Source organism: Anser anser (assembly GCF_964211835.1).
Source record: "Anser anser genome assembly, chromosome: 1".
Lineage (NCBI taxonomy): Eukaryota > Metazoa > Chordata > Aves > Anseriformes > Anatidae > Anser > Anser anser.
The window spans coordinates 100505593-100531349 of NC_139720.1; the positions used below are offsets into that span (position 1 = coordinate 100505593).

Below are 25757 nucleotides of genomic sequence, written 5' to 3' on the forward strand. Positions count from 1 at the left end.
ATCTGAGATACAGGAAAGAAAAACTGATGGAGTAAGTTCACCTCAGCACACTGTACTTATCAATAGATTTTGGTAGAAAAATATGGAGACAGGAAGACAGAATGGAAAGAGGAGGAAAGGGAAAAAAAAAGAGAACAAATCAAGCCACAAGAAACACATAAAAGAAATAGATACTGATAAAGACAGCAAAGAAAGGAAAAAAAAATAAACAAGTAGACAGCAAGTATATATTTGTTCTAAATTAAAAAAGTATCAAAGTGCCTGACTAGGTTTTAACATTAAATACGCAGTATGACAGCAGGAGTTACTGCTCTAGTCTGCTGCATCAAGGAATGTCTATGAACTTGTAGTTTATAACCTACAATGGAGCAAACCTCAGACTTGCAGATTTCCCATGAACAAAAATATTATTTTTTTCCCAGATCTGTAGTGCTCAATTCAAGAAAAGAGGGTTTGAAGACTTTACCCTGTAACAGTGGTTGTTGTTTGAGGCAGTCAGATCCTGCTGGAAATGGAGAGGTGATGACAAATGCATTGGAACCATGTTGAACTTACCATAATATTATTTTTGCATTGATGTCCTTCCTGTATGGAAAAGGTGATCTAACATCAACTTGAGCTTTTTCAACAGGGTTTGTGTGAGAATCCAGCTGCTTAGCCTCATAGACATCAGTCCAGCCTGGCAGACTGTCGATATCCACAAATTTGGAAGGTGCACCCAAGGGATCCATGGAATGGAAAGAACGGCTTCTTTTTTCCTCGTTAACTTGTCACACTCCAGTTCTCAATGGAGTCTTCTAGGTGCTTTAAAGGAAGAAAATCAAACCAGGTCACAGCTGTTTACAGAACATAATTCCCATGGAGCCATAGACCTTTCACAAGGCTACAATGCAATCACAGGTAACAGAAAAACAGATTTATTTCCAACTCAACCTCTTTCTGTTTCTCTAGTTTTGTCGTCTGTACAACAAAGGATGATGAAAATACTAATAGAATACTGGTAGTAAGACAAGATTTCTCTGATAGTGCAAGAAAAAAACACCTTCTCTATTAACTTGGTCCAACTGACTTGTAGACTTTTATTCTGAAAGTGCTGAAAGCAAACTCTCAAGTGCAGAAGGGACCTTAGCCTTTCTGAAAAGCACTATTTCTTTCTATAAAGGAAAAGTAAGTTTGCAGTAGGCTGCGTCCAATCTATTCCTTCAGATATTTTGGTCTAGCCCTGGGTCATGCTTAAAAACAAACAACACAAAAGAAAACAAGCGTCTGTTCTCCCCCACCCAACCATCACCACCAGAAAAACACAAACCGAAATCCTCTAACAAGCAAAAGAAAATCCAGCATCACACCTTTAAAAAAAAAAGCCCCCATCCCAGCGGTGCAACTCAGTTGTACAACTGTATTGCAGCCCAATACACTGAACCGCAAGTCCAATGAGTTCTCAGGCACTGCAAATAAGGCTCAGTTTTTACAGTCATGTGCTTACAAAACCTTTTCTCCCAAATAGATTTAGGGGAAAAAACAAGCAGAGGTAAATTTGAATGCTTGCCAATGAACTTCAAACACTGAAGCAGACTGAACTCTGCCATCTGACCCTTTTTTCAAAAGGCCAAAATAACACTGGTGTTAGATCGAGACTCGAGCTTCCCAAAACGTGCATTTCACTTGCCAGTACAGACCACCACACAGGCAACTACATCTCCCTTCCTACTGCTGAACCATACTAGGGAATTAAACTAGCACCAATAGGCTCGCATATGTAACTTTGGTTTGCCACATGCACCCTTATTATTTTAACCTTTTTCACAGGATCATCATCGGTAACGGTTTTGACAAAACAGCATCTACAAATGGTAATTCCAAAACATGAGATATATTTACTAGCTAGGAAACAAACCAACCCTGCCAAAAACCCCAACTGATGGTTAACGAAGGCAGATACTACAACAACAGTCGCCACAAGAGCATATAGATAAGATTTTTGGCCTGATGACTGGGGGAAAGGAGATGGACAAGAACAGTACGATTCATTAGCTAATGATTCTGCGATACATCAGAGCCCACTCTGTGAGGTGCAGACAAAGGTAGGGGCCTAGGCAGGGCGGCAAGAAGAGGCAGCAGGAAAGGAGGTGCGTTATAGCTCCTCCTGGATATTTCCACCCAAATTTTGTAGCCTGGGGACCTCCTGCGACAGAGGCGGTGCTCCCGCACGGGTTACAGGGCTGACATGCAGAACGACGAGCCGCAAACCCAGCCAAGACGCCCTCACGGGCGGACATCTTACAGAGCGCCGTCCCCCCCACCGGGTCTGCAGCCCCGCACCCCGAGGACGCGGGCACAGCCCCCACTGCGGATCGACCGCCCCGACCGCACACGGGCGGCTCTCCCTCCCTCCCTCCCGTGACACGTTTCAGCACACTTCTAGCCGCAAAATAACAGCCACGACCCCCCACGCCCGAAACCCCTCTCCCCACGCCTCCTCCGGGCGAGCACCGTCGGCGGCGCCCCCACTCACAGGCCCGAGGGTCCCGCTGGGCGCCGCTGCGGCGGCATCACCCCGGAACGGGGCGGGCATTACCACCCCTGCACACTCTTCCGTTTCCTCCAGCTCCACCCCGGCGGCTTCCCGGCCCTCTGTGACGCGCCTCCGGTTCCACCGGCAACGTGCCGGTGCGGGCCGCCATGGGGCTGAGCCGGCAGTACCTGCGCTACGTGCCCGCCGCCCTCTTCGGGCTGGTGGGCAGCGCCGGGGGCAACGCCGCCATGGTGGCGGTGGGCGGCGAGCGGGGCCGCGGCGTGGCGGTGGCGGCCTGCGAGCACGTCTTCGTGTGGGACGCGAGGAAGGGGGAGAAGGTGAGGTGGGAAAGCTGCTCTGTCCTCCCTCCATCCGAGGAAGGCCGAGCACGGGAGGATGGGTCAGTGCGCCTACAGGCAGCCCCTCAGCCCTCGGGCAAAGCCCCTTGCTCTCTGGTGGTTAAAATGCAGGGGCAGGAATTTGGGTTTCTGTGTCCCGGTTCTTGTTTGATTGGGAGGAATTGCTTCTAGTTGCCGTGTGCCTTGTAAAATGGGGTTAATTACGCTCTATTCAGCATAGAAAGCTGAAAACCGAACTTCTAAAGATGCAGAAGCGCTTAGTTGGAAGTGCAGTAGAAGTGCAAAATATATTCTGGGTTCCAGGCCTCGTTCCTGTTTGATTGTGAGGAATTACTTCTAGTTCCTGTGTGCTATGTAAAATGGGGTTAATTACACTCTATTTAGCACAGGAACCTGAAAAATTAACTTCTAAGGATGCAGAAATGCTTTGTTGGAAGTTCAGTAGAAGTGCAAAATATATTCTGCTAAGTGTCTGGGTCTGACATAACATCATCACTTTTTGTTTTGGCTCTGACGTATCATTTATCATCACTTTACATGTTTTGTCTCCTAAAAATTGCAGGTTCTTATCCTTAAGGGTCTCAAGCAGGAGGTCAGGTTCCTCTGCCCCTCTCCAGACGGGCTGCACTTGGCTGTTGGCTATGAAGATGGATCGATCCGTATCTTCAACCTCCTGAGCGGGGAAGCGAATGTCACCTTCAATGGACACAAGGCTGCAGTTACAGCCATGCAGTACGACCAGCTCGGCGGCCGGCTGGTATCTGGCTCAAAGGTGAGGCTTGCACATCTTGGGGGCATTCCTTTCACAGTAGGGAAAAAGAGAGACTCTGTGGAGAAGGTTGACCTGAGCTAAAATGTTTGGTATTTTAGGTGGGTTATGTGCCTTGAGGAGTTAGATGAGTCAGGGCTGCAAGACAGTAGCAGGGTTGGGGAGCCCAGGGCTGGAAGAATGCTGAGGGGCAGCAGAGAGGTATTAGCAGATCTGTTGAAGGTGAAGAATTTTGTGAGGTCAAAAATAACAAAAGTGACTCAAGCCAGAAGAGAGGTGTGTTTATTGGTCTGAATGCACATCAAGGGAAGGATCATCATCTGCATCAATCATCCTTAACATTCAAATTCTGGGTGAGAAAGCATGCTCTTGGGTAGTCTTTTCAGTCATAGAATGGTTTGGGTTGGAAGAAACCTTAAGCTCATTCAGTTCCAACCCCCCTGCAATGGGCAGGGATACCTCTGTATAGACCAGGTTACCCAAAGCCTCATCCACCCTGGCCTTGAACACTTCCAGGGATGAGGCATCCACAGCTTCTCTGGGCAACCTGTTCCAGTGCCTCACCACCCTCACACTAAAGAATTTCTTCCAAATACCTAATCTAAATCTGCCCCTTTTTAAGTTTAAAGCCATTACTTCTTGTCCTAACACTACACTCCCTGATAATAGAGTATCATAGAAGAGGTAGACATTTTGCAGAAACAAATGCTTGTCCCTTGGAGACACACTCTCTGTTCCAGGATACAGATGTCATTGTGTGGGATGTCATCAACGAGAGCGGTCTGTACCGGCTGAAAGGACACAAGGATGCTGTCACTCAAGTCCTTTTCTTGAAGGAGAAGAACTTGCTGGTCACCAGGTGAGCCAAGCTTAGTGTAGTGGTAAATCAGGAGAGAAGTAGCCATGGTTTTACTTGCTATTTATATACCCTACGTGCTATAGCCATTTGTGTTTTTATTCTGTGCTCTCAGGCCTCACTGTACTTTTACTGCCTAAAGGATTGATCTTTTTCTATATCATAGAATCACAGAATGGATTGGCTTGGAAGGGATCTTAAAGATAATCTAGTTTCAACCCCCCTGTCATGGGCCGGGACACCTTCCAGTAGATCAGGTTGCCCAAAGCCCTATCCATACATATGAGACCTATAGGATGTTGTGATGGAGTAATGAGGTCTCAAACCTGCTAGCGTCTTAAAATATGTGTTTGTCATGTCCACACATTTTATAAATCTGTTGCCTTAATTCCAGATGTGGTAAGCAGAAGGGAAATAGCTCTTCTGAATAGTAGCGTTTGTGAAAGGCTTTAACTTATAGGTGAATACAGCAACTTAAAATTACTGTAACAATGAATAGTAATATGTTTATTATGTATGTAACTAGTTTTGCTATTTATCTTGAAGAATTAAGTTGACATGCCTTCTATATGTGTAATTCACGCAGCAGTGTGACAGAAAGATTGCTTCCTAGTAGGTAGTAATTAAATCAATTAATTAGATGATAGATGTTTTGTTGTTTTTTTACTTATTAACCCCAGCACGTTGACTGTATCCCTTCAATAATAATCAATTAACAGAAGATACTCAAATATCTATCGTGTTTTTATTTACTAATGTCATCTAATAGGTTAATAGAAAAGTGTACTCAATCAGTTCAGTATGAAATTAGTACAAGTTTCTCATGCTTTTTTTTCTGTTTTAAATAGAAAAGAATATATTTTGTTAGTTTGGTAGATGATGCCTCTTTCCTAATGGAATTTCACATCTTTGCACATCAGTTTTAGAAATGCTTCTTAATTCTCTCAGTAGCTAAATTGAAATAAAGAATCTCAGTTCATTTATTAACAGAGTAGAGATGTTACCATATTATTCTGGAGATTCAAAGTTTTTCTTCCCTACTTTAGCTCATTTTTTTCAGCAGATAGACCTCTCTCTGCTGTGAAGAAGACTTTTTTTTCCCCCAAGAAGCTTATTGCAGTCCTTTGTGTGCAGAATTTTTTGTCAGATTTTCATCTGTATAATTTACAAGTACCGTTGGCTCCTGCGTAACAAAAGAGATAGATTAACAATAAATATGACTTGTAATCACTTTTTTTTGAGTAAGCTTAGTAATGGAACAACAAATTTTATATTTGTTTGCATTTTGTTGAGGAAAATAGTCTCTAACAAAGTTACCAAAAATAAAAAATGTATTAATTGTTGTAGGGTGAACAGAAGGAATCTTAATGAATGTTCAAATTACTAATGCTCTTGGAGCATTAGGTTAGCATAATATAGCCAGAAACGTGTTTTCAAGAAAGTCTAACCCTACAGGGACTTTGAGGGACTGTGTTCAGCTGTAATTCTCCACTGGGAGGAGCAGCTCCAAATCACTGTTCAAAGTGAAGGTGATTGCTTTTGTTCTAGCCTGGTTAATGCACAGGTTGAGAACGTGGAGGCAAGTTTGAAAGGCACCTTTAGAATTTGATCAGCACTTTGCACTTATTGGTCTCACCCTAAACAATATTGTTCTTGCCCTAAATAAGCTAAAAAGGGGGCTGTGTGACACTGGGGTTTGCAGCTGAATCTGGAGAAGGAAGTACTTTCATGAATTCCTAGATACCTTTTTGCAGCATCTTTGTGTTGCTGTACTCTTGTCCTTGCATAGCTTGTGAAATTCAGTGTGTTCCTACTCTGAACAGCTGATCTGTGATATGTTGCAGCACGTTTTAGATTTTATGACATTATATTAGATTTAGATTGTATTTCTTCAGCTTTCTAAGCTCATGGTATTACATGAGCTCTAGGAATCTTTCCTCACGTATTGAGGTTTTCTTTTTTGTTATAGTGGCAAAGACACATTGGTGAAATGGTGGGACCTGGACACCCAGCACTGCTTCAAAACTCTGGTTGGACACCGCACTGAGGTAAAGAAAATGAACGTGCAGAGAGCTGTAGAGATGGAGGGACTTTGGATTTTATGTCACGTCTCACCTTGTGCTTTTTCTGTTTTCAGGGGTTGTAAACTAGAACTCTGATGTATTCTTGGTTGTTATTAAGCTTTAGGGATGAGCAAATGAGAGGCTTTCAAACTTTCTAGGAACTCTCATCAATATACAGTGGGTGACAATTCCAATACAGATGTCCCTGGAGGAAATTCCAGTTAGATCCAATTTCTTCTTGGTTCCCATTTAAATAAATCAATTAAAGATGCTCTCCTATTGCTACGATAGTCAAAGGAGCCGTAAACCAATTCCTCACGTTGTGCCTTTGGACAGGTTTGGGGGATGGCTTTGATATCAGAAGAGAAACGTCTGATCACTGGGACCGCTGACAGTGAGCTGAGAGTGTGGGATATCAGTTACATCCAAGAAGAGGTAGGATATTCTCTCTGTAACCCCCCCAGTCTTGCCCATCCATCTGCTTGTCTTTGGACTAAAATGGGACTAGAACATATTAAATCCAACTGCTGTTCTGGGAAACAGAGCCAAAGCAGCATCTTTGCTGTCTGAGGGGTCCAGAAGCTGCTCTTGGGATAGACTTTTTGATGTTTTCTGTATTTTGAGCTTGCATGTGAAGCTGCAAGAACATCCAGAACAAACTTTCCGGAATATGCCAGATCTTCCAGCTGACTGGCTTACAGCTGGAGAAGACAATTTTGTGGGATAAGCAGGGGAGGACATGGAGCATTTGGTGCCTACAGGCATGCTGTAGTCCACTGTTTTTGCTGTGTACACTAACTGTTCCTTCAGGGACACGAAGTGCAAGTGAAACAGGAACCAGAACACCTTAGGTTTTGTGGTTTAAGTTACTCCTTATGGATTTTTGTCCATGAACAGGTAAAAGACCCTGATGAGCCAGAATCCAAGAAAAGCAAAGGGTCTTCACCTGTAGCAGAAAAAAACACTGAAGAGGATGAGACCCTAGAGTTAGATGAGGGCCCTGAAGAGGTAAGCTCACTTTTCCATGCTGTATGTGGGATGGTGTGTATGTAATTCATTTGCATGGTGCCGCTTGCAGAGTCAATGGGAGTTTGAGGGCTGTTCACACATTGCTTTTCTGTATTGAGTTTATACAGCAAGTGTGATATTTAGCCTGCTAGGGAAAATGTGGTAATTCTTGTCTTGCTTCGTAACATCATCCTCAGCAACAGTTGCTGCCCCATTTATCTGCAGAACATCAGCAGAAGCGTTTGTGCCAAAGCATGTACACGTGTTGCTTTGCCCTCTGTTTGGGAGAGGGGCGGTTCAGGGAGTGTTTAATGCTTGGCAGAGCTCTTTCATTAAACAACGTTGGAATGATGTAGTTACTAGCTGTTTGGCAGCTGGTGAGTTCAGTGCTGATGCTCACTTTTGCAGGTCGGTAGTAGAAGCATAGATCCATGGGGTCAGGGTGGCACCATGTGGTATGAGATTGGATTGTGTAAAGCCATTCCCACTTGTGCTGCTGGTGGAGGCTTCACCCAGTCTGTTTTTCTGGGGAAAGTTTCTGAGGTCTTTCTCTGACTCCAAACTGCTTGTAGCTGTGGTAGGTAACTGACCTTGTTCAAGATTTTTCCCATCTTCCTTTCAGAAGATTTCTCTCCCTTTAATCATTGGTTTTAGAGTCTCCATTCTCTACCTACTCTGCCTCTTGTGACAGAGGAGCTGAACTCTCCTGCCTTTACAGCATAGAAATTAGCTTTTTTTCTTAAATGGCTATGATTTGCCAAGGGAATTAAGTTATTTTTCCACTGAGGCTTTCAATGGTATGTTTCTTGCATTTTAGATATAAAGAAAGGAGATAGCATCTGTGTAAGCTATATATTGTTTTGTCCCTAGATTATCCTTGCTATTTGTTCTACCAGGACCCTGTAGGTTCATTTTCCCCCTCTTCTCCTCCTGAATTCCCTTTGAAGAAGGTTTCTCAGTTTGCTTGAGAATATCACTTGACCTTCCAGACAAAGGTTCTTCTTTTTTTCCTGTAGCGCCTCCTAAAGTGCAGTAAAGTTGGATCCATCATGCGGGAAGGGAGAGACCGAGTAGTTACTCTTGCCACAGACCGAACAGGCAAGATTTTGGCCTGCCATGTAAGTAATGGGGGGCTCTGCTATTGAGTTGCGGAAGAGGCTCTCAGAGACCTTGGATAATATTTGTAAGTGCCAGCCAAGGCTTTGCATGCCTATGACGGTTTGCTCTGTCTCTAGGGAACTGATGCTGTTCTGGAAGTGTTCTCCATCCTTTCTCAAGAGGAAGTCCAAAAGAAGTTGGAAAAGAAAATGAAGAAGGCAAAGAAAAAAGCCAAGTAAGAATTTATGAGGATGCTATCTGTGTCCAGAAAACTGTTAGCCCCTCAAGCAGCATGACACAGTGGTTGAACTCAAAGCTGCTGGTCATTCTGACTCTGCTAGCTGTGATGTTTTGCGGGCACTGTTCTTGTGAATCCTTGGCATATGTCTAAGCAACGCTTACTTTCTCCCAGAGACTAAGGAATTTCCTTAGAACACAAGAAACATTCCTTCTGAGTACTTTGCCTGCAGAAAGAGCTAATGTGTGGAAGGGACTGGGCAGAAAATGTCCCCCCCCCCCCCCCCCGAGCTTTCAGTTCTACCTGACATTCATATTTACACTGCTTGCTGTATCAAATAAAGTCTCTGGTAGGACATACTGGAATGAGTTTCATCTGAGAAGTCAGAGTGACTGATACCTCATCTCTTGTTTTACAGCAGGCAGAGATACAGGTCAGAGCTTTATTAATGGGTACTTGGTGTTAAATGGCTCTCTGGGTAGCCTGGTACTTAATGGATGCCTCACAATAGCCCACAGAGAGAGGTCTGGCTCCAGGGTAGAAACTGAAGCATAGGGCAGATAAAACTGGATTCACTTTGGCAATGAATGAGGACTTTTGGTGAGTGGTAGGAGATGAGCAGAAGCTGATCTTCCCGTCAAACACAATGCTGTTGTCTGTTTCGTATCCACCGTTCTAATGTGCCTTGTTCAAGTGCTTTGGCTCCCTTCCAGAGGAGGTTGCCTTCCTTGAGACAGTTTGTCTCTGTAGTAGCTCGCATACCGGCATGAATTTAACTGTCTAACCCTGTTCTTAAAAAGTGTTAGCACTGCTGGATAACAAGGCAAATGTTTTCGGCAGGCTATGTGGTTTCCTTATTCTCTGACCCTGTCTTAGTCTGTGTTGGCTGTGCTGAGTTATTTGACTCCCCTCCATTATCTGACATTTGTAGACAAAAGTCTGAGGAAGAGGAGCCTGAAGGGAATGTGGAGCTGAGCCTGCAGGAGGAGATTCAGCGGGTCACTAACATCAAAGCTTCCGCTAAAATCAAGTAAGTGGAAATCCTGTTATACAGGCTGAGCTGTGGTTATGCAGCTGCTTGGGAAGAGCTCTGCACAGCTCATTATGGGGGAGGTGGAAGACATTTCCCCCTCAATGTCTGTTCAACTTGGAGCTGAGCAGAAGCCTACCATAATCTGCCAGTCCATTCACACTGTCCCAAGTGGTGCTCTTCTCGCAGTCCTCTGTGGCTTAGCATGCACTTGCTTGTAGCATGCGCTCTATTTTCCCCTTTTCCAGTTGTTCTTGATACTTGATCCCTCCTGCGTTTTGTCTTATGGCCCATGTGTACAGTTCTAATTTTTTGTCTAATCAAACAGGTCGTTTGACATGATTCTCTCTCCAAAAGGAGAGCTGAAGGTTGTGTTGCTGCTCCAGAACAACATCATTGAGTCATACGTGCTGAACCTGTCAGCGCAAGTCCCACAGGCTGTCCGTGCATCCAAGATAAGCATTGGAGGCCACCGCAGTGATGTTAGGACGTTGGCTTTTAGCTCTGACAACATTGCCATTCTCTCAGCATCTGCAGAGTCCGTAAAGATTTGGAACAGGTATGCCGTGTAGTTGTGTCAGTCCCCTCTGCCCTGTGCATGTCAGTCTCTCAGAACTCAGAGATGCTGTGTTTGGGGAGACGGTGATAAGGAAGAGGGTATGATGGAGAAATATAAAATAGTGTGTTCCTGAAGTAAAGAAATAAACAGAACAGTATGGTGATACAGTATCTTGAGCATGTCTCACTTGGGCCAGATCTTGTGTGATAAGAGGTTTTGGACTCTGCCTTTGTCCACAGGTCAACCTTGCAGTGCATCCGGACAATGGACTGTGAGTACGCGCTTTGCTCATTCTTTGTCCCAGGAGATCGGCAGGTCATCGTTGGCACCAAGGTAAATAGTGTCCCTTCTGCACTCCTGACTGCCCAGGCCCGGGAGTATGTTCCGAAAACGTCATTAAGGCAGCCTTAATGAAAATGCATTGCATTTCCTGACCTGGAACACTCAGTTTTAGGTGCAAAACCCTCAGTGACTGTGCCTGTTCTATTCCCAGAGTCTTTATGTAGCTCCTATGGCTTGAGCTGGACAGCCGGGGAGGGCTTTGGGAAGTCCCAGGTGGAGACCAGGAGTCTGGCCATCTGTGTGTGACAGCCATCTAATGAAGCTGGCTGTTCAGGAGACAGATGACAGGTGTGCTCCCCTCTGAGGAGCTATGGAAGCCTTGACAGCTGAGCCCACAAATGGAGCAAGAGCTCCTCTACTGTCAGTAGGGCCCTGCCCTGACTCCTCCTATGGATTGTGTAACCTGGGAGTATTTCCTCTGAGCTCTCCCCTACCTTTGGAGCTTTGTTTCTCCATTAATGCGTGGCTGCTTTGTCACTGCTGGAGTCTCACCCATTTTTTTTTTTGTCATTTCTGGGAGACCTCTCTAGCACCTAAGGTCTGTTTGCAGATCTGATTAATGCTCCATAAGCTGTTCCTGGAGTGTTCTGTGAATGTGAGGGGGCTGTTTTGTCCTCTTTGTTGTGTCTTTCTCCCCAGACAGGGAAGCTGCAGCTGTATGACCTGGCTTCTGGGAGTCTGATGGAGACACTTAATGCTCATGACGGGGCAGTGTGGTCCATTGCCCTTTCACCAGACCAGGTATCTCAGCCACTCTTCTAAGCATCGTATGTTGCACGTGTGTTTGTGTAGCTCCTTCCTATTGTGCTGTGTTTGTGCTACTGGTGGGAGCATGGGAACCCCCTAATCATGGGAGGTGGAGGATGCAGCTGGTAGCATCAAAGAACTTGGGCTGTGGATATATGCACAATTTGATGAAATATCTCTCTGCGCTTGCGTGGCACATCACAGTGAGTCTTTGGGTTGGCTGGGGCCATCCTTGTTGTCTCATCTGGCTTCTGTACGACTGAGAACTCACGCTTCCCCACACATTGTGTGTGCAGCAGTATGTGTCTTGTGGGTGTGTTCCGGCTATGGAGAACTTCAGCCACCTGTAACCTGCTGCAGTGGCTCATTATCCTCCTTGTTAAATTTTCTGCTGCTTTGTAATTTCAACTTGCTGAGCTTTAACTCCCAGCTGCTGGACTTGCTGGTACCTTTGTTTGCTGTATTAAAGATCCTGTTAACATGGTGTTTCTTTGTGTTGCACTCTTGCTGAGTGACCATATCACCCTCCCCATCCATCTGATGATGCTTAGGCTAGACTTCTCCTATCTGTTCCTGCAGGATGTGTTTTCCAGGCTCTTAATCATTCTTGTGGTACCTTTTACATTACTACATTTTTTTTTTTTTTGCTGGTGGCAGGGGGGTTGGACCAGATGGCCTCCAGAGGGCTCTGCCAACCTCCATGATGCTGTGATTCTGTGAACTGCAGCCTTAGTTTTAAGGAAAAGGATAATTTTCATTACATTAATTTTCCCTAAGCTTGTTTTAATTGATATTCAGTTTACTTTGGTTGAACTGCGATCACCTGTCACTTCTGTTGCCCATGCTCACAATTAATAGGCCTGCCTGTTTACTCTACCTGAATTCTGGTGTTATAATAGTTTCTTCCTGGATCTCCCATTGTATTTCCAAAGTTATTGAGAACGTACATTGACAGTTTAGAGAGTACCTAATTCTGCTCTGTAAAGCCTTAGGTTTGGGGAATCTGAAACCATTGATTTATAAATGTCTGACACAGGTAGCTGCTTTTTGACAGTCTTGTGAGTTTTTGGAGCAGTGTTTCATCAGTCTTGTAATGTGATTAGGGTACACGGCTTTTCCCTAAGCATAACAGATGAGAAATGTTTACTGAACCCACATGCTTTCTGAGCCATGATGCTTAATAGTTATTGCATTTCTCTCTAGAAATGGTCAGTGCTACTGAAATTATATTTTTATTTTCCCATTTTACATTCACAGACTCACTGAGTTTGTCCTGGCTATCCCGGCTGAAGAAATCTACTTCTGTCTCTTTATTCCTATACTGTTTTTTCCTCTGTTGTCAGAATTCAGATTCATGTTGGTTTCTGTCAACTTTTCACTTTCTTCTCTTTTTTCTGTGTGCTTTTCTTCATTTTCCGAAGTGGTCAGCTTGTGCTAGAAGGTACAGTGTTGCTTTTAGTGGAATCAAAGCCATAACAAGTAATGACCTGCCTGGATTCATTTACTCTGCAGATTAAAACATATGGGGGAGTTTTTACCCTTGTTCTTCACATAAAAGTGTTCATTCAACCCTTTAGAAGGATGTACTTGTGGTTTGATGGTGAGGTGTTTGTGATCCAGAAACGAGAGCATCAGCTTGCCCACACACAAAACACGTGCACTTCATTACCTACATCTGAGATGACTACTTTCAGTCCCAGAATTTCAGTCCATGTCCAGATTTACATTTGCAGTCTTAGACCTGACTGCCAGAGCTTTTGAAATTGTTGTTGCTGAGCCAATAAGTAATGCGTGTTCCAACCACAGCAAGTGTTCCTCACAGTGTCCTCTTAATCATTAATGCTGTGGGAATGTGAGGCATTTCAAAAACCTCCTTGTAGTTGACAGTTCCTTGTCTGAAGAATTTCTGTGTTACGGTGGAACTGATTTCACATTAACTTTGTTCTTCCCCTGCAGCGTGGTTTTGTGACAGGAGGTGCTGATAAATGCGTCAAGTTCTGGGAGTTTGAGCTTGTGAAGGACGAGAGCAGCGTTCAGAAAAGGTGAGAAAAGAAACTGTTCTAGACTGCATTCAGCTGCAGTATTCATTCTTACTGATGGATGCTTTGGCTTTTGCTTTGCACCACAAGAATTGCCAATGACGTGCATGGAATGCAGGGAGAAGAGTGTCAGAGCTCAGAGCAGTTTTGTGGAGGTCTGAGCCTAGCTGAGGAAGGGAACTTGTTATGTCGTGGTCCCTTGCTTGTGTCTGATTTAGCCGCTAATCACAGGATGGGTCTGCAGCTCGTTAAGTGGTAAATTTAGCAGTGGAGTCTGTCACCCTGCAGTGCTGTGCTCATTTCCAATACTGTCTTCCTCAAGTCCTGATGAGAAACAAGATGCTGCATGTTCGGATTAACTGTTGTAGAGGTTGTATTCATGCTTCTTCCCAGTTTGTTCCTTTGGGATAACAACTGTGTTTTTTCTCTCTTCGTGTTGCCAGGCTGTCCATGAAGGAGGTGCGCATCTTGCAGCTGGACGAAGATGTTCTGTGTGTGCGTTACAGCCCCAACCAGAAACTGCTGGCTGTCTCCTTGCTGGATTGCACTGTGAAGATTTTCTACACTGACACACTCAAGGTGCATGACCATATGGGCTGTGAGGCTGTGCAGGGCAGGGATATGTTGGACGAGTGCCTGTTTATTGCAGGGCACTAGTGAAAATCAAAGAGAGACCATGTGTTCCATGTCAGGTACTTGCCTGCCAACAAAACTGACAGAGCCTTGGCTTGCCCACACTGGGGAGAAAATGTTTGATCTGGAAAGGGTTGTGAAACCTGCAGGTTTAGATTCACTCTAACCCGGCAGGTGTGATGGTGTGCCAGAGCTGCGTGGCACTGTAAGGGTGGAGATGGATCAGTGTTACACGTGGCACTTAAATAGGGCATAGCACAGGCAAATCCTGGAGGAGGAGAATCTTGCTCATACAGTTTGAGGCAGTATGTGGTGGTTTTGTGATTTGTGTATTAGCACATGAATGTTAGGGAAATGACAAAAGGAAGACCAACAGTGACAGCTATGCAAAGTGAAACAGAGAGAAACTCTATACGCAGTGATAGAACCAGTTAGCTCAGTTTGCTTGTCTCCTTACGCCCCATCGCAGTTCTGCAAAAACGTCCTGCTGCTACTTGTGCTCAGAGCAAGAGCGAAGGCAGGGTGGTGCTAGAAAGACAGGCGTCCTGAGGCAGAGCAGAGCTAGCCAGGAGCTTGACATTTTCACACAGCCATTCCCAGCATGTCTAACTAAGACATCTTTCTTCTCCTTCAGTTTTTCCTCTCTCTGTACGGACACAAGCTGCCAGTGTTGTGCATGGACATCTCCTATGTAAGTATCATTAGGGGTGTGCATCTGTTGCAGGTGGGACTGTGGTGATGTTGATGACTGTGAGAACCTCTGCTGGCAGCAGGGCTGCTGGGATAACGCTCTCATCACCTTGCTCCTGACCTAGTCAGCAGTTTCTTGATGGGACACAGCAAGCCCCTCCAGATCTCTGCTCACTCTCTGCTGCAGTTACTAACTTGAGTGGAGTCTGAATTCTTTGTTAGCGGGAGCACAGAGCAGGTGCTGAGTTGGAGCAGCCTCTTCGTGCCTGTTCCTTCTTGGGCTGTGTCTTGCTCTGGGATGGTCTTGAAATGAGGCCCATTGGAAGCCAAAAACGTCAAGAGTTAGGTAAGGTCTTAAATGCCTGCAGAGGTTCAGAAAAGTCTGCGTACTGTCCATGAGCTGTGCCAGTACAACAAGGATGTGCCACCCTAAGGCGAGAGATGGAAGGATCAGGAGGGGATGTTTCAGGAGCCAGTGCCTTGGCACTGCTTAGTCACTGGTTCACTGGTGATTCCTCACAGGGCTGCCAGCCAGCTGCCCACACCTTTTTTCTCTGTATTTCTCTGTAGGATGGGGCTCTAATTGCTACCGGCTCTGCTGATAGGAATGTGAAGATTTGGGGCTTGGATTTTGGGGACTGTCACCGCTCTCTCTTTGCCCATGATGACAGGTCAGTCAAATCCCACAGCATCTCTGGGTTGTGGGCTGCTTTGTCTTCAAGGGGTTGTGATCCAGCATTGACCTTTTTGCCCGGCATATTGGGGAAAAGTCATCAATAGTGTTCCCCAAATGGGTGAATTTGAGCCTTTGGCTACCTTTCTTACAAGGTCCCTTGTATTAGCACCAAGCCCGTGAGCTGGGCTTTCCATGGATAGTCCCAGTCAGTGGGCCACAACAAGCACAAGTGTGGCTAGAGCTGTCTGGTAGCAGCTGGGCTCACAGCGTTCTTGTTGCAAACCTCACTGGCTCCATGGGGTGCTCCTGCCCTCCGGCAGCAGCTGGTGCTGTTTGTCCCAGGCCAGACTCTGCCTTGGAGAACATGGTGGCTACAGTGGGGGCTGGTGTCGGAAGGCATTTCTCCAGAGACAGGTGGTGGTGAGGGCTACAGGGGTTTGGAATACTCTGCTGTACACACATGTATTTTGAGATTCCTTTCTCCCATATTTTTTTCCCTCCCAGTGTGATGTATCTCCAGTTTGTGGCCAAATCTCATCTCTTCTTCACAGCTGGGAAGGACAACAAGATTAAACAGTGGGATGCAGATAAATTTGAGCACATCCAGACGCTGGAGGTAGGAAGTCTGGGAGGCTGTTGAAAGGAAGTGTTATCCCTGTGTGAGCAGCACTTTCCTCAGGAGTGGGAGCTGTGTGGTGTTCATGTCTTGCCTCCTTTCTCTACTCTGTAGGGGCATCACCAGGAGGTATGGTGTTTGGCACTCAGTCCCAATGGAGACTATGTGGTGTCAGCATCCCATGACAAGTCCCTGCGCCTCTGGGAAAGGACAAGGGAGCCACTTGTTTTGGAAGAGGAGAGGGAGATGGTGAGAGTTGCATTTTTTTCCTGCCAAAAACAACTTCCAGAACTGTTTTCTCCCCAGCAGGCGGATTCCTCATTTTTCACTGCGGAAGAGTCTGGCTCCACGCTTGGCAGACTTGCTTCTCACTAACCACAGCCTGGTGTTGAGGTGCCAAGGTTGATTTCCATCTTCTGCACGCTTGGACTGTTGCCTTGAGCTGTCTGGAGACAGCACTGCAAATGTTGCTGGTGCTCTCTTGTCTGTACTGCATTGCAGATGCCTGGCTAACTTGCCCTCTGCTTTGCTTCTGTCCTGCTTCCCAGGTTTTCCTCTGTAGTTGTGGTTTTCTCCAGTTTCGCTGGCTTCATCCTTCAAGCTCCTTTTCAAGCATCTCTTATTCTCTTGTGCTGTCTTCCACTCAAATGTGTTTTGGAGGCAGTTGAGCAGGTGGCTGCTGTGGGGTGATGGAGAGTGCTGCTCCTGTTAAATGCCTTTTGCTTTGTTTTCCCCTTTTCCAAGCGCGAGAAGCCCGTTCTGTTTAGTGTCAGGCCCCAGAGCTCAGGGATGCTACAAGAAGCCCCTTCTACTCCTTCTGAACCTGTATTGTGAGGAGTTGTACTCACAGAAGGACTCTGGTGTGAGGGAAGCTCCGGGGGTCTGTAGTCCAACCCTCTGCTCACAGCAGGCTGACACTAAAGCCCTGTTATGTTGCTGAAAGACTTGCCTTGGTTATTCCTGAGCGTCTCCAATGAAGGACATTTTTTCAGGCTGAGCACCTGTTTCAGTGCTGAACCACCGTTGGAGTGGGGGTAGCATTTTTTCACACCTCCCATGGGAAATTACTCTGGGACAAACTGTAACTCTTGTGTTTTGCTATTTCCCTCTGTCTCCCATTCCTAAAGAAGTTCTCAAACCACAGTGGGGAAAGGCTGTAGCAGCATGTGCAGAAGCAAGAGTGGTTGAGAAACCCACAAGAAATGGTTTTATCCCAGCCTGTTTGCAGAGAGCTGAGGTGACCCATAGGCAGCATCGTGATGCCCAGTAGCTGGTGTGCTGGGAAAGCTGATGGTAACAGGAGAAACAGAGTTCCTTTTCCATATGTGAAAAGTGTCTTTTGGGGCAAATTTGAGTAACAAGGTGGGCATGAATACACCAGTAGTGTATTACACACTGATGGAGCCCTATAAACGTGGGAGATGGTGGGCAGGAGACTCTTCTTGCAGGCTAGAACAGTCCTAGAACTTGACTAGGCTTATTTCTTCTGTGCTTCATGCCACATGCTGTTCAGTCTGGTGCTGAATTGCTGTTGTCTCTGTCTCAGCCTGATGGGCTGTCTGTGGGCTGCCTCTTCCAGCATCCAGAGTGCAGACCCTGATTTCTTTCTGTCTGGGAGACGTCAAAGTTCTCTGTGGGGAGGGGACCAGTGACAAGCGGGCATTTTGCACTGGCGTTGATCTCCGCTGATGAGTCCTGGTTTCTGCACTGGTCTGTGAGAAGCTGCAGGCTCTGTTGCTCAACCAGCCTGGAAGGGACTTGTCCCCTTGCTTGCCACCTGTTCACCAGTGTTAATGCATTGTGTCCTCATTCACTGCAGCAACGAGAAGCTGAGTATGAAGAAAGTGTGGCGAAGGAAGATCAGCCTGTGGTGAGTTGTGCCATCTGAGTGTGTGTCAGTCTGACTGTACAGAGCTCCTTCGTAAGTCAGTATTTCTGTAAGAGACACAGAAGAGGTGTCAGAGAAGACTGGTGATTTTATTGCTTCAAGGAGGTGTGTGGGAGAAGGTGCTGCTAAAGCTGTGGTGATAGAGTTGACTCTGGTACTTGCTACAGACAATTTCAGGAGTGTGTGTGGAGCTCACCAAACTGCCACACAGTAGCTGGGGATGCAAAATATCTCCACTGTTCACATGCCCAGAAGCTCCTCAGCGAGATTGTGCTGCCTTGTGCCAGCTGCTTCCAGGTCCTGGATGGGTGGGGAAGCCTGATCCCTCTTGCACAGATTCTGGGGTTGTGTTGCTGGTGGTTTTGACACTGGGCGGATCACTTGGCCTCGTTTAGTGGAGCAAGAACCATGTTTACTGGCCTCCCAGAGCTCAGTGTTAACACGATGCCACTGTTCCCGTGCAAGAGCTGTGCACTTGGGAAGTCCTTTAACACCTCAGACAAATGAGAAGTTTAGGGAACGGCCCTGATTAGATGCAGGGGGTGCCTGCGTGTATCAGCTTCTCGGCTGCTGCAGGAGGGAACTGCAAACTCTGTGTTTTGTAGGTGGCTGGAGAGACGCAAGGAGAGACGGGGCTGGCAGGGAAGAAGACCATTGAAACCATCAAAGCGGTAAGATTGCATGGATCCCCCAGCAATGCCTTGTGCCTTATTGATCTCTCAAAGAACAGGGGTTTCACACAGTCAGAACAGGAGTTTGAAGAGGAGAAATCTGTGCTGTTATGTACGTGCAGCAACTCAAGAGGAGTTGATCTGAGAGATACAAAGGTGCAGGTGCTTCTGCCTGCAGGAGCAGTCTGTCTTGCTCTGTGGCCAACAGAGAGGGATGTGACCTTCTTCAAGGCTCTGGAGGGGTCACCCACAAGGAACGACCTCCTCCCAAGATCTCTCTACAGAACGAGGGGTGAGATTCCTGTAGATACTCAAGCTGCACGTTTCTTTGCCTGTCGTGTGGGACAGACAGGGGCGTTCTTGCCCTTTGGGGGTTGTAGCTAAAAGAAGCACAAGGCAGCTGGAGTAATCTGTAGGTATCAGTATCTCCTCAAAGGGCTGAGGAGTCCTGTGAGCACCTGAGCAAGGTGGAAATTTATTGCAGTGCTTGAGGTGGGGGTGTGGAATTTCACGGCCACAGGTTTGAACAGTCTGGTGCTCTTGTAAATACAGAGAAAATTCTTAGTCTGAATAATAAAAATGGCCCAACCCTAGCTTGTGCCTCAAAGGGGTAGCGCTTGCTGGGTCTCTCTGACATTGAACTATGCAGTTCCAACATCAAGGCGGTAATTGAAGCTGCACCCTGGGCAGCTGGGGGAATGTGGATGGTGTTTGACTCCTTCAGGACACGATTGGTGTGCTCAGAGTAGCAGTGTGGTCTGTAATAGGCGTTACCTTTCTGAGAAAGATGTCCTGTGATGCTCCAAGTCAGCCCCGCTGCATCCCCCTCCGTTTGTCCAGTGGGACATGAGCTTTCCTTTGCCTCGTGTGATGTGACTGACGGTGCTGTTCCTGTGCTGCGCAGGCTGAGCGGATCATGGAGGCTATCGAGCTGTACAGAGAAGAGATGGCAAAACTGAAGGAGCACAAGGCCATATGCAAAGCTGCAGGAAAAGAGGTAAAAGACTGAGGAAAGTCCCAGTCCCAGGGTGTGTGGGTGTATCTTTCCAGCTGTCACCTTGGTGGAAAGGCTCAGCGTGCAGATAAAATCAGGACAGCTGGGAACAGGAGAGATTTGCTGAAGTCTTCCAGAGAACAGGATGGCACTGTGCTCTGGAGCACAGTTAGTGGTGTGTTCTTTCCAAGGATTTTTGTATTTAAAGTCATAGTAGGATGTAGGTTTTGTCTCTGGGAGTCTATACTGCTGCAAATTCATCCCATCACTTAGCCTGTTCCTTGCCTTCATATCAACGCTTCTTGCTAAATAAATGGCTGCCATATAAGTGGGTAAAAGTGAAGTGGCAATAAGCAGTGGAAGAAAATTCATATGTATTTGAGTTAGTCATGCATGTCTGAGAATAGGTTGTCTTGCAGCTACAAATGAGGCCTTCAGTGAGGTTCTGAGGAGGGTGGAAGTGTGGGAATTGCACAAAGACATTTGATAAAAGCTGTGTTGTACTGTGGGTTAGTTTTCTCTGGGAACATGCATTTGTAGACACACACCTGCTTCATTCTAACCCATTCTGTGTCTCCAGGTTCCCTATCCTGTCAATCCCATTCTCCGTGCCTACGGAAACATTACAGTAAGTGGAGTGCCCAGGCCACAGGCTGTGTGCCTTCCTCAGTGGGAATGAGGCTGTTTGGTTTTCTGTCTGAGCCAAAGCATTGGGTTGTTGTGGGGAGGGAAGATTTTTTGGTTCAACTTGAAATGAAAATGCAGAACTTCTGCTTCGTGTGCAAAGAGAACAGATTTTTTTTTTTGTACAAGTATAATAAAAGTAAAGCAGCTGGCCATAACCCTGGTGGTAGCCTTGACCTTATGTACAGGTTGAGTCAGTCATTTTGGTATTCTCCAAGATATTCTTTCCCTGCTATTTCAAATCTTTCCTGAGCCAGCACATCTTCCTGCTATAGCATATTCTGGTGGAGCTGTGCCATCTGATATAAATACCTGAGCATCCACTGGAATTGGTAATTGAACACCTGTGCTGCCCTGGCAATGTGGCATCTGTAAGCACTTAACCAGAACCATTCTCCCCCTTACTCTGTAAATACAGGCATGTTTAAGCGTGAGTTAAATAGTTTGAATAGGGGTGAATGAAATCCTGTGGCTTAATAAGTAGCAATTTATTTCATTCAGCTTCATTGTACAGTGAAGGTCCTGGAAGAGTGCCTGAGTGCTAGGTTGCTGGGTAAAAACACAGTGGCAAGTTACAACATGTCTTGTTTTGTGGTGAGCTGACCATGATGAGCATTTACTGTGTCAACCCATGAACAAAAATACCTTATGTGTTGACGGTCTGTTATCCTCTTTCTTGGGAGAGACTTTGATTGTGGAACACTTGTCCCAGTATATCTTCTGTGTTGCTTTGACTTGAGAAGCAGGAGCTAGAAGCACATGGTTGCTTTCTGACCTAAATCAGCTGGGCAGGGCAGCACCTAGCAAGGCAGGGCTGTGTTGTAGCCGCCCAGGTTTATTTTTATGGTATTGGTGCAGCTCTTAGTGATTCTGATTCTTTTTGTAAAGAATCTACGATGAGAGAATTCCATATGGTAGTTAAATGCTCAGGTAATGCAGGGCTAGAGGTAGTGCCTTTACCTGCTTATGTCGTACTTAGCACATGACAGTTTTCATTATATTCTGGAAGTTTCTGACTGTACAAAATACACATGCACAGATGCATGGATTTAATTGATTAATAAAAATCCAGTACTCTGAGTAGATTCATTTTTAGTTTTCATGGTTTATTCTGATACATACTTACAGTATGCATTTTTAAATACCCTCATAAAGACCCTTGTTTTTTCATTCTCCCCTTTCTGAAGTGTGCCATGTCAAGTGAAACTGCCTTTTGTCTTCCTTCTAACCACCTTACCAGAGCCATTCTGTTCCTTCCTCTGTGATTATAGGTGTAGTTAATTATAAGGTTCATAGACTGAACAGAAGTGAATTAAATCCTATGACTTGGTATTTAGGCACTTCTCTTTGGCACTTGGCAGCTCTGCTCTTCGTGTGCCAAACTTAAAGCAGATAAACAGGAGTAGCGTGAATCATTAAGTCTTTGGGAGATGAGTTTGCATAAGGTTTTATATGTGTAATTTGTCTGTTCCGCCAAGTCTTTATTTAGCTAGTTGATAGCTGGTTTTATTTAGCTGGCAGATAATTTAGCTAGTTGAATATAAATTAGTTTTCTTAAAGTATTCTTCACCAGTTTAATGTATCCTGAGAAGGTTGGGTTTATGTTTTGTGGAGGGAGAATTTTCAGACTGGTAGCTGACTGGTGCTGCAGGGGTGTTTTTCTTTGTTATATTCGTGTTGATTTGTCCATCTCACAAGATGTGACTGCATTTTTTTTAACTGGGTGAAATGTACTGTAAGGCACATGTTTGTCTTGGAATGTTTCTTGCTTTGCAAAGCTGGTGTCTTTCCTCTGTTACAGCCTTCCGAATACGTGCTAGAAGTTTTCAAGAAGGTCAAGTCAAGGTGAGTTCTGAGTCTTATTGCTGAACAGGTTTGTGTTCGATTGGGTTTCTGGGTCCAGGGTTGTTTGGTGTCTTGGGATGGACCTTGTGCTAGAGTGGGCAGTGCTGTAAAGCAGGGAGGTTACTGTCTCTGATGGTCTTTTTTGAGCATGCGTGGAACTGGGAAATGGAAATTGTTCTTCCATGGGGAGTGTTGGATGAAGCTTGTGTATGCGGGTTGGGTTGGCTGCCTGGAGATGCACATGTATGTGAAGAGCAGCCTGGGGATGCTGAGGAGGGAAGGCTGTGTGCCTGCTCTATGCCAGAAGGTGTCTACTAGCCCTGGATCTGGTCTGTGCGGATGCACTGTGCTTTGTGGGCAGGCATGGATCAGCAGTGGGGAACACTTAGTACAGCTTTTGTGCCATAACCTTCCCATGTTCCTTGCTCATTTGTAGCAGTGCAGTGGCTGAGACTACTCTTTCCATACCTTTGTTTCCTCCTCAGTGAGCTGGAAGAGTCTCTCCTGGTGCTGCCCTTCTCCTACGTCCCTGACCTGCTCAGACTCTTCAATGAATATATTCGATTGGGTGCAGAAGTTGAACTCCTGTGCCGTGCTCTCCTCTTCCTGCTCAAGTGAGTCTTGCATCTGCCCAGACAGGCCTGCTGGTCTTAGTTCAGCTGCCATTGCTGTCCAGATCCTGGACCCCAGGAAGCCCTAACAAGGCTTTGGTCATGTTCCTTCACCTGTTCCTTTGGGCTCCTCTTGAACTCACTTTGTGCCAGTTCATGTGAACAGAGAGGTGCTCCTTGCTCCTGTGCTGTAAGCCAGTACAGAAATACACCCTTTCTCTCTGGAGCACCTCTCCTACGAAGAAAGGCTGAGAGAGCTGGGGATGTTCAGCCTGAAGACGAGTAGGCTCCAGGAAGGTCTCACTGTGACCTTTCAGTACTTAAAGAGGTCTTACAAAAAAGATGGAGAATTCTCTACTCGGGTAGATAATGATAGGACAAGGGGGAATGGTCTTAAACTAAAGAGGATAGATTTAGACTAGACATTAGGAGATCCTTCACTGTAAGGGTAGTGAGGCACTGGAACAGGTTGCCCAGAGAGGTTGTGGATGCCCCATCCCTGGAGGTGTTCAAGGCCAGGTTGGATGGGGCCTTGGCCAACCTGATCTAGTGGGTGGCATCCCTGCCTAGGGCAGGGGGGTTGGAACTAGATGATCTTTAAGGTCCCTTCCAACCTGAGCCATTCTGTGATTCTCCCGGAGCTGTAAAGACTACCTTGCTTGCTGTGAATGCAGCATAAGTGTGTGGGGAAAATTTGGACTTTGTAATGTATTTATGGCTCTGAAGCTTTTGGGAAGCCACCGTGGGAATAAATCCCTCTCTGTGGGAGATGAGGAATTGCTGCAGCCCCCAGCTGCACCAAATGGTGTGTGGGAAACAGACTAATCAGGATGCTGAGTGCTGATGTGCGCGTGTTGATGTGGGTTGCTTATCCTGCCTCAGTCATATGAAAGATTCTACCTCAAGGTTGAAATGGCACCCACCAGTCGCTGGCACAGAGTCATTGTCCACATGCACGCATGTCTTCAAGTGGTGCCCCAGAGAGACCTTTCCCTTGAACTATTCATATGTTAAAAAGAAGCTTCAGAAAGCAGTTTCTTCCAGATAAATTTGTCCATGCCTGTTATATAAATCTGGTCTAGGCAGGCATAAATAATAATAATAATAATAAAATCCAATATACAGAAAATATAGAGGTTTGGGAGAGGGCCTAAATGATGTTTTTAAGAACAATGCTGCATCTGTACATCAGAGCTCTCTGCCTGCTTTGTTCCCAGGATACATTTTGGTCAGATAACAACCAACCAGATGTTGGTGACAGTGATAGAAAACCTGAAGAAAACCACCATCTCCAGAGTCAGTGAGGCCCGGGTGAGTGTTGCAGCCTCTCGTTTTCCAGGATCTGGAATAACAGGATTGGCCAATGGCTGGGAGCATGTGGTATCCGGTGGGAAAGCTGGTTGGAGGTCTTGAGCCCATTTGATATTCTTCCTGTGCAAATTGGCTGGATTTTCCTTATGTTCTAACTGATGTGAGAATATCCAGTGATGCGCGTTCTCTCTCCCTCTCCTTTTCCCCTCCCCTTCACTTACTCTTGGTTTTCTTTGATATGTGTAATTGGGCTTTGGCTCTCCAGTAGAGGTAAATGAACTCTTAACTTCTCTTTGGCTTTTTGTGGCCTACTAATCTCTCAAATACAGACTGCCGGTGTCTTTCCAAAGACAACTTCAGATGACTGTCAACAACTTGTCTTTCAGAGGATAGTGGATTATAGCTCTTATTAACAAAGAAATGTGGGGAACAGAGTGCAGGTCTGGTTGTTCTCCTATTCAGTTGAAGTTTATCTAAATCTGAGGGATTGTCTTGCTTTAATCAACTCTCAGTAAAGGGTGGCCAGAGTGTCACCTGTTCCAGGCAGCAGGACCTTCTGCCACCTCACAAGCTTGAGATACGCCAAACAGTGTGGTGCTTGTCTGTCTCTACAGGATGTGCTGGGATTTAACATGGCAGGGCTCCAGCATCTGAAGAGGGAGATTGAGGCCAAGGATGAGGTCATGTTTTTTGCTGATGCTACTGACCGTTTTGAGGAGAAGAAGAGGAAGAGGAAGAAGAAAGAAAAGATGATTCTTGCAGTGGTTTAGCATTTGCTGCCCGAGACCCAGAACACCTGGATGAGGCCATGTAACCTCAGTGCTGGCCTTGGAACTTTCTAGTGGCTGAACATCTCTGATGATGTCAAGTGACTGGGATGAAGTCTGCCCTCTGGGGACGATGCCAACACAGAAAGATTCTCTCTGCCTAGTGAGATGAACTCTCTTGTGTTCTGCTGTATACGTATGTGTTTCAACCACTTCTGGGGTGGCTGTGACAGGTGCATGCCTTTCCTCTATCAGAATGCCTGTTAGAATTTGAGTTGATTTCATTCCGGAGAAGAGATCAGTTCACTGGCAGCATGTTAACTGAATGCGGTGAGTCAGCACGTGGACTGACAGTGAGACCATGCACTATCCCTGGAAGGCAGCTGGCAAGAGTTTGTTCTGTTTTGACACCTGCTGGTGACTTGTGGAAGTGCTTAAAAGCTGTGTGCAAGGCTATGAGACTTCAGCAGTGTGACAACTTGGTCTACAGCCACTCACTTTTTAGTGGAACATGGAGAAAACTCTGCTCTGTTCAAGACATGATTATATATGCTTTATAAAACAACTTTGTTCATGGAGTTTTGTCCTGATATTTTTATAGTAAAGCCTCAACTGCTTCACCATGTTTTATCAATTCTCAAAGGATTTTTTTTTCCACAGAATAAAATCTGTGGGAGCAAATGAAAGGGCTGCCGTAAAGCATTGTGCTCTTCTACAGAGTTGGCAGATGGAGGATGAGAAGTGTGGG

At 45.9% G+C, this 25757-nt stretch overlaps 2 protein-coding genes across 2 annotated transcripts in view; one reads left to right on the top strand and one right to left on the bottom strand.

Moving 5' to 3' along the window:
* GDAP2 (ganglioside induced differentiation associated protein 2) overlaps positions 1-2655 on the bottom strand; it is a 23692-nt gene extending 21037 nt beyond the window's left edge. The window contains exons 1-2 of the mRNA XM_083843592.1: positions 2516-2655; positions 556-804 (exon numbers count right to left, since the gene is read on the bottom strand). Coding sequence (XP_083699718.1) covers positions 556-731 — 176 coding nt within the window. The 5' untranslated portion in view covers positions 732-804; positions 2516-2655. The remainder of the gene's footprint in view (positions 1-555; positions 805-2515) is intronic.
* WDR3 (WD repeat domain 3) lies at positions 2593-25695 on the top strand. Its single transcript, XM_083843573.1, has 26 exons — positions 2593-2853; positions 3437-3646; positions 4384-4502; positions 6469-6547; positions 6899-6997; positions 7460-7570; positions 8587-8688; positions 8806-8903; positions 9838-9936; positions 10265-10495; positions 10735-10828; positions 11477-11578; positions 13541-13626; positions 14067-14202; positions 14891-14947; positions 15517-15617; positions 16127-16238; positions 16353-16487; positions 18058-18108; positions 18732-18797; positions 19702-19794; positions 20372-20419; positions 22277-22320; positions 22806-22934; positions 24149-24242; positions 24857-25695. Exons 1-26 carry the CDS (start codon positions 2683-2685, stop codon positions 25010-25012), a joined length of 2823 nt encoding a protein of 940 aa, XP_083699699.1. The 5' UTR covers positions 2593-2682; the 3' UTR covers positions 25013-25695.
* Positions 25696-25757: the final 62 nt, after the last annotated feature.

Coding starts and splice junctions, on each gene's coding strand:
- WDR3 (XM_083843573.1), top strand. CDS start 2,683: ATGGGGCTGAGCCGGCAGTACCTGCGCTACGTGCCCGCCGCCCTCTTC. Junction 8,904..9,837: donor AAGGCAAAGAAAAAAGCCAA/GTAAGAATTTAT, acceptor TGACATTTGTAG/ACAAAAGTCTGAGGAAGAGG. Junction 14,203..14,890: donor TCTACACTGACACACTCAAG/GTGCATGACCAT, acceptor CTTCTCCTTCAG/TTTTTCCTCTCTCTGTACGG.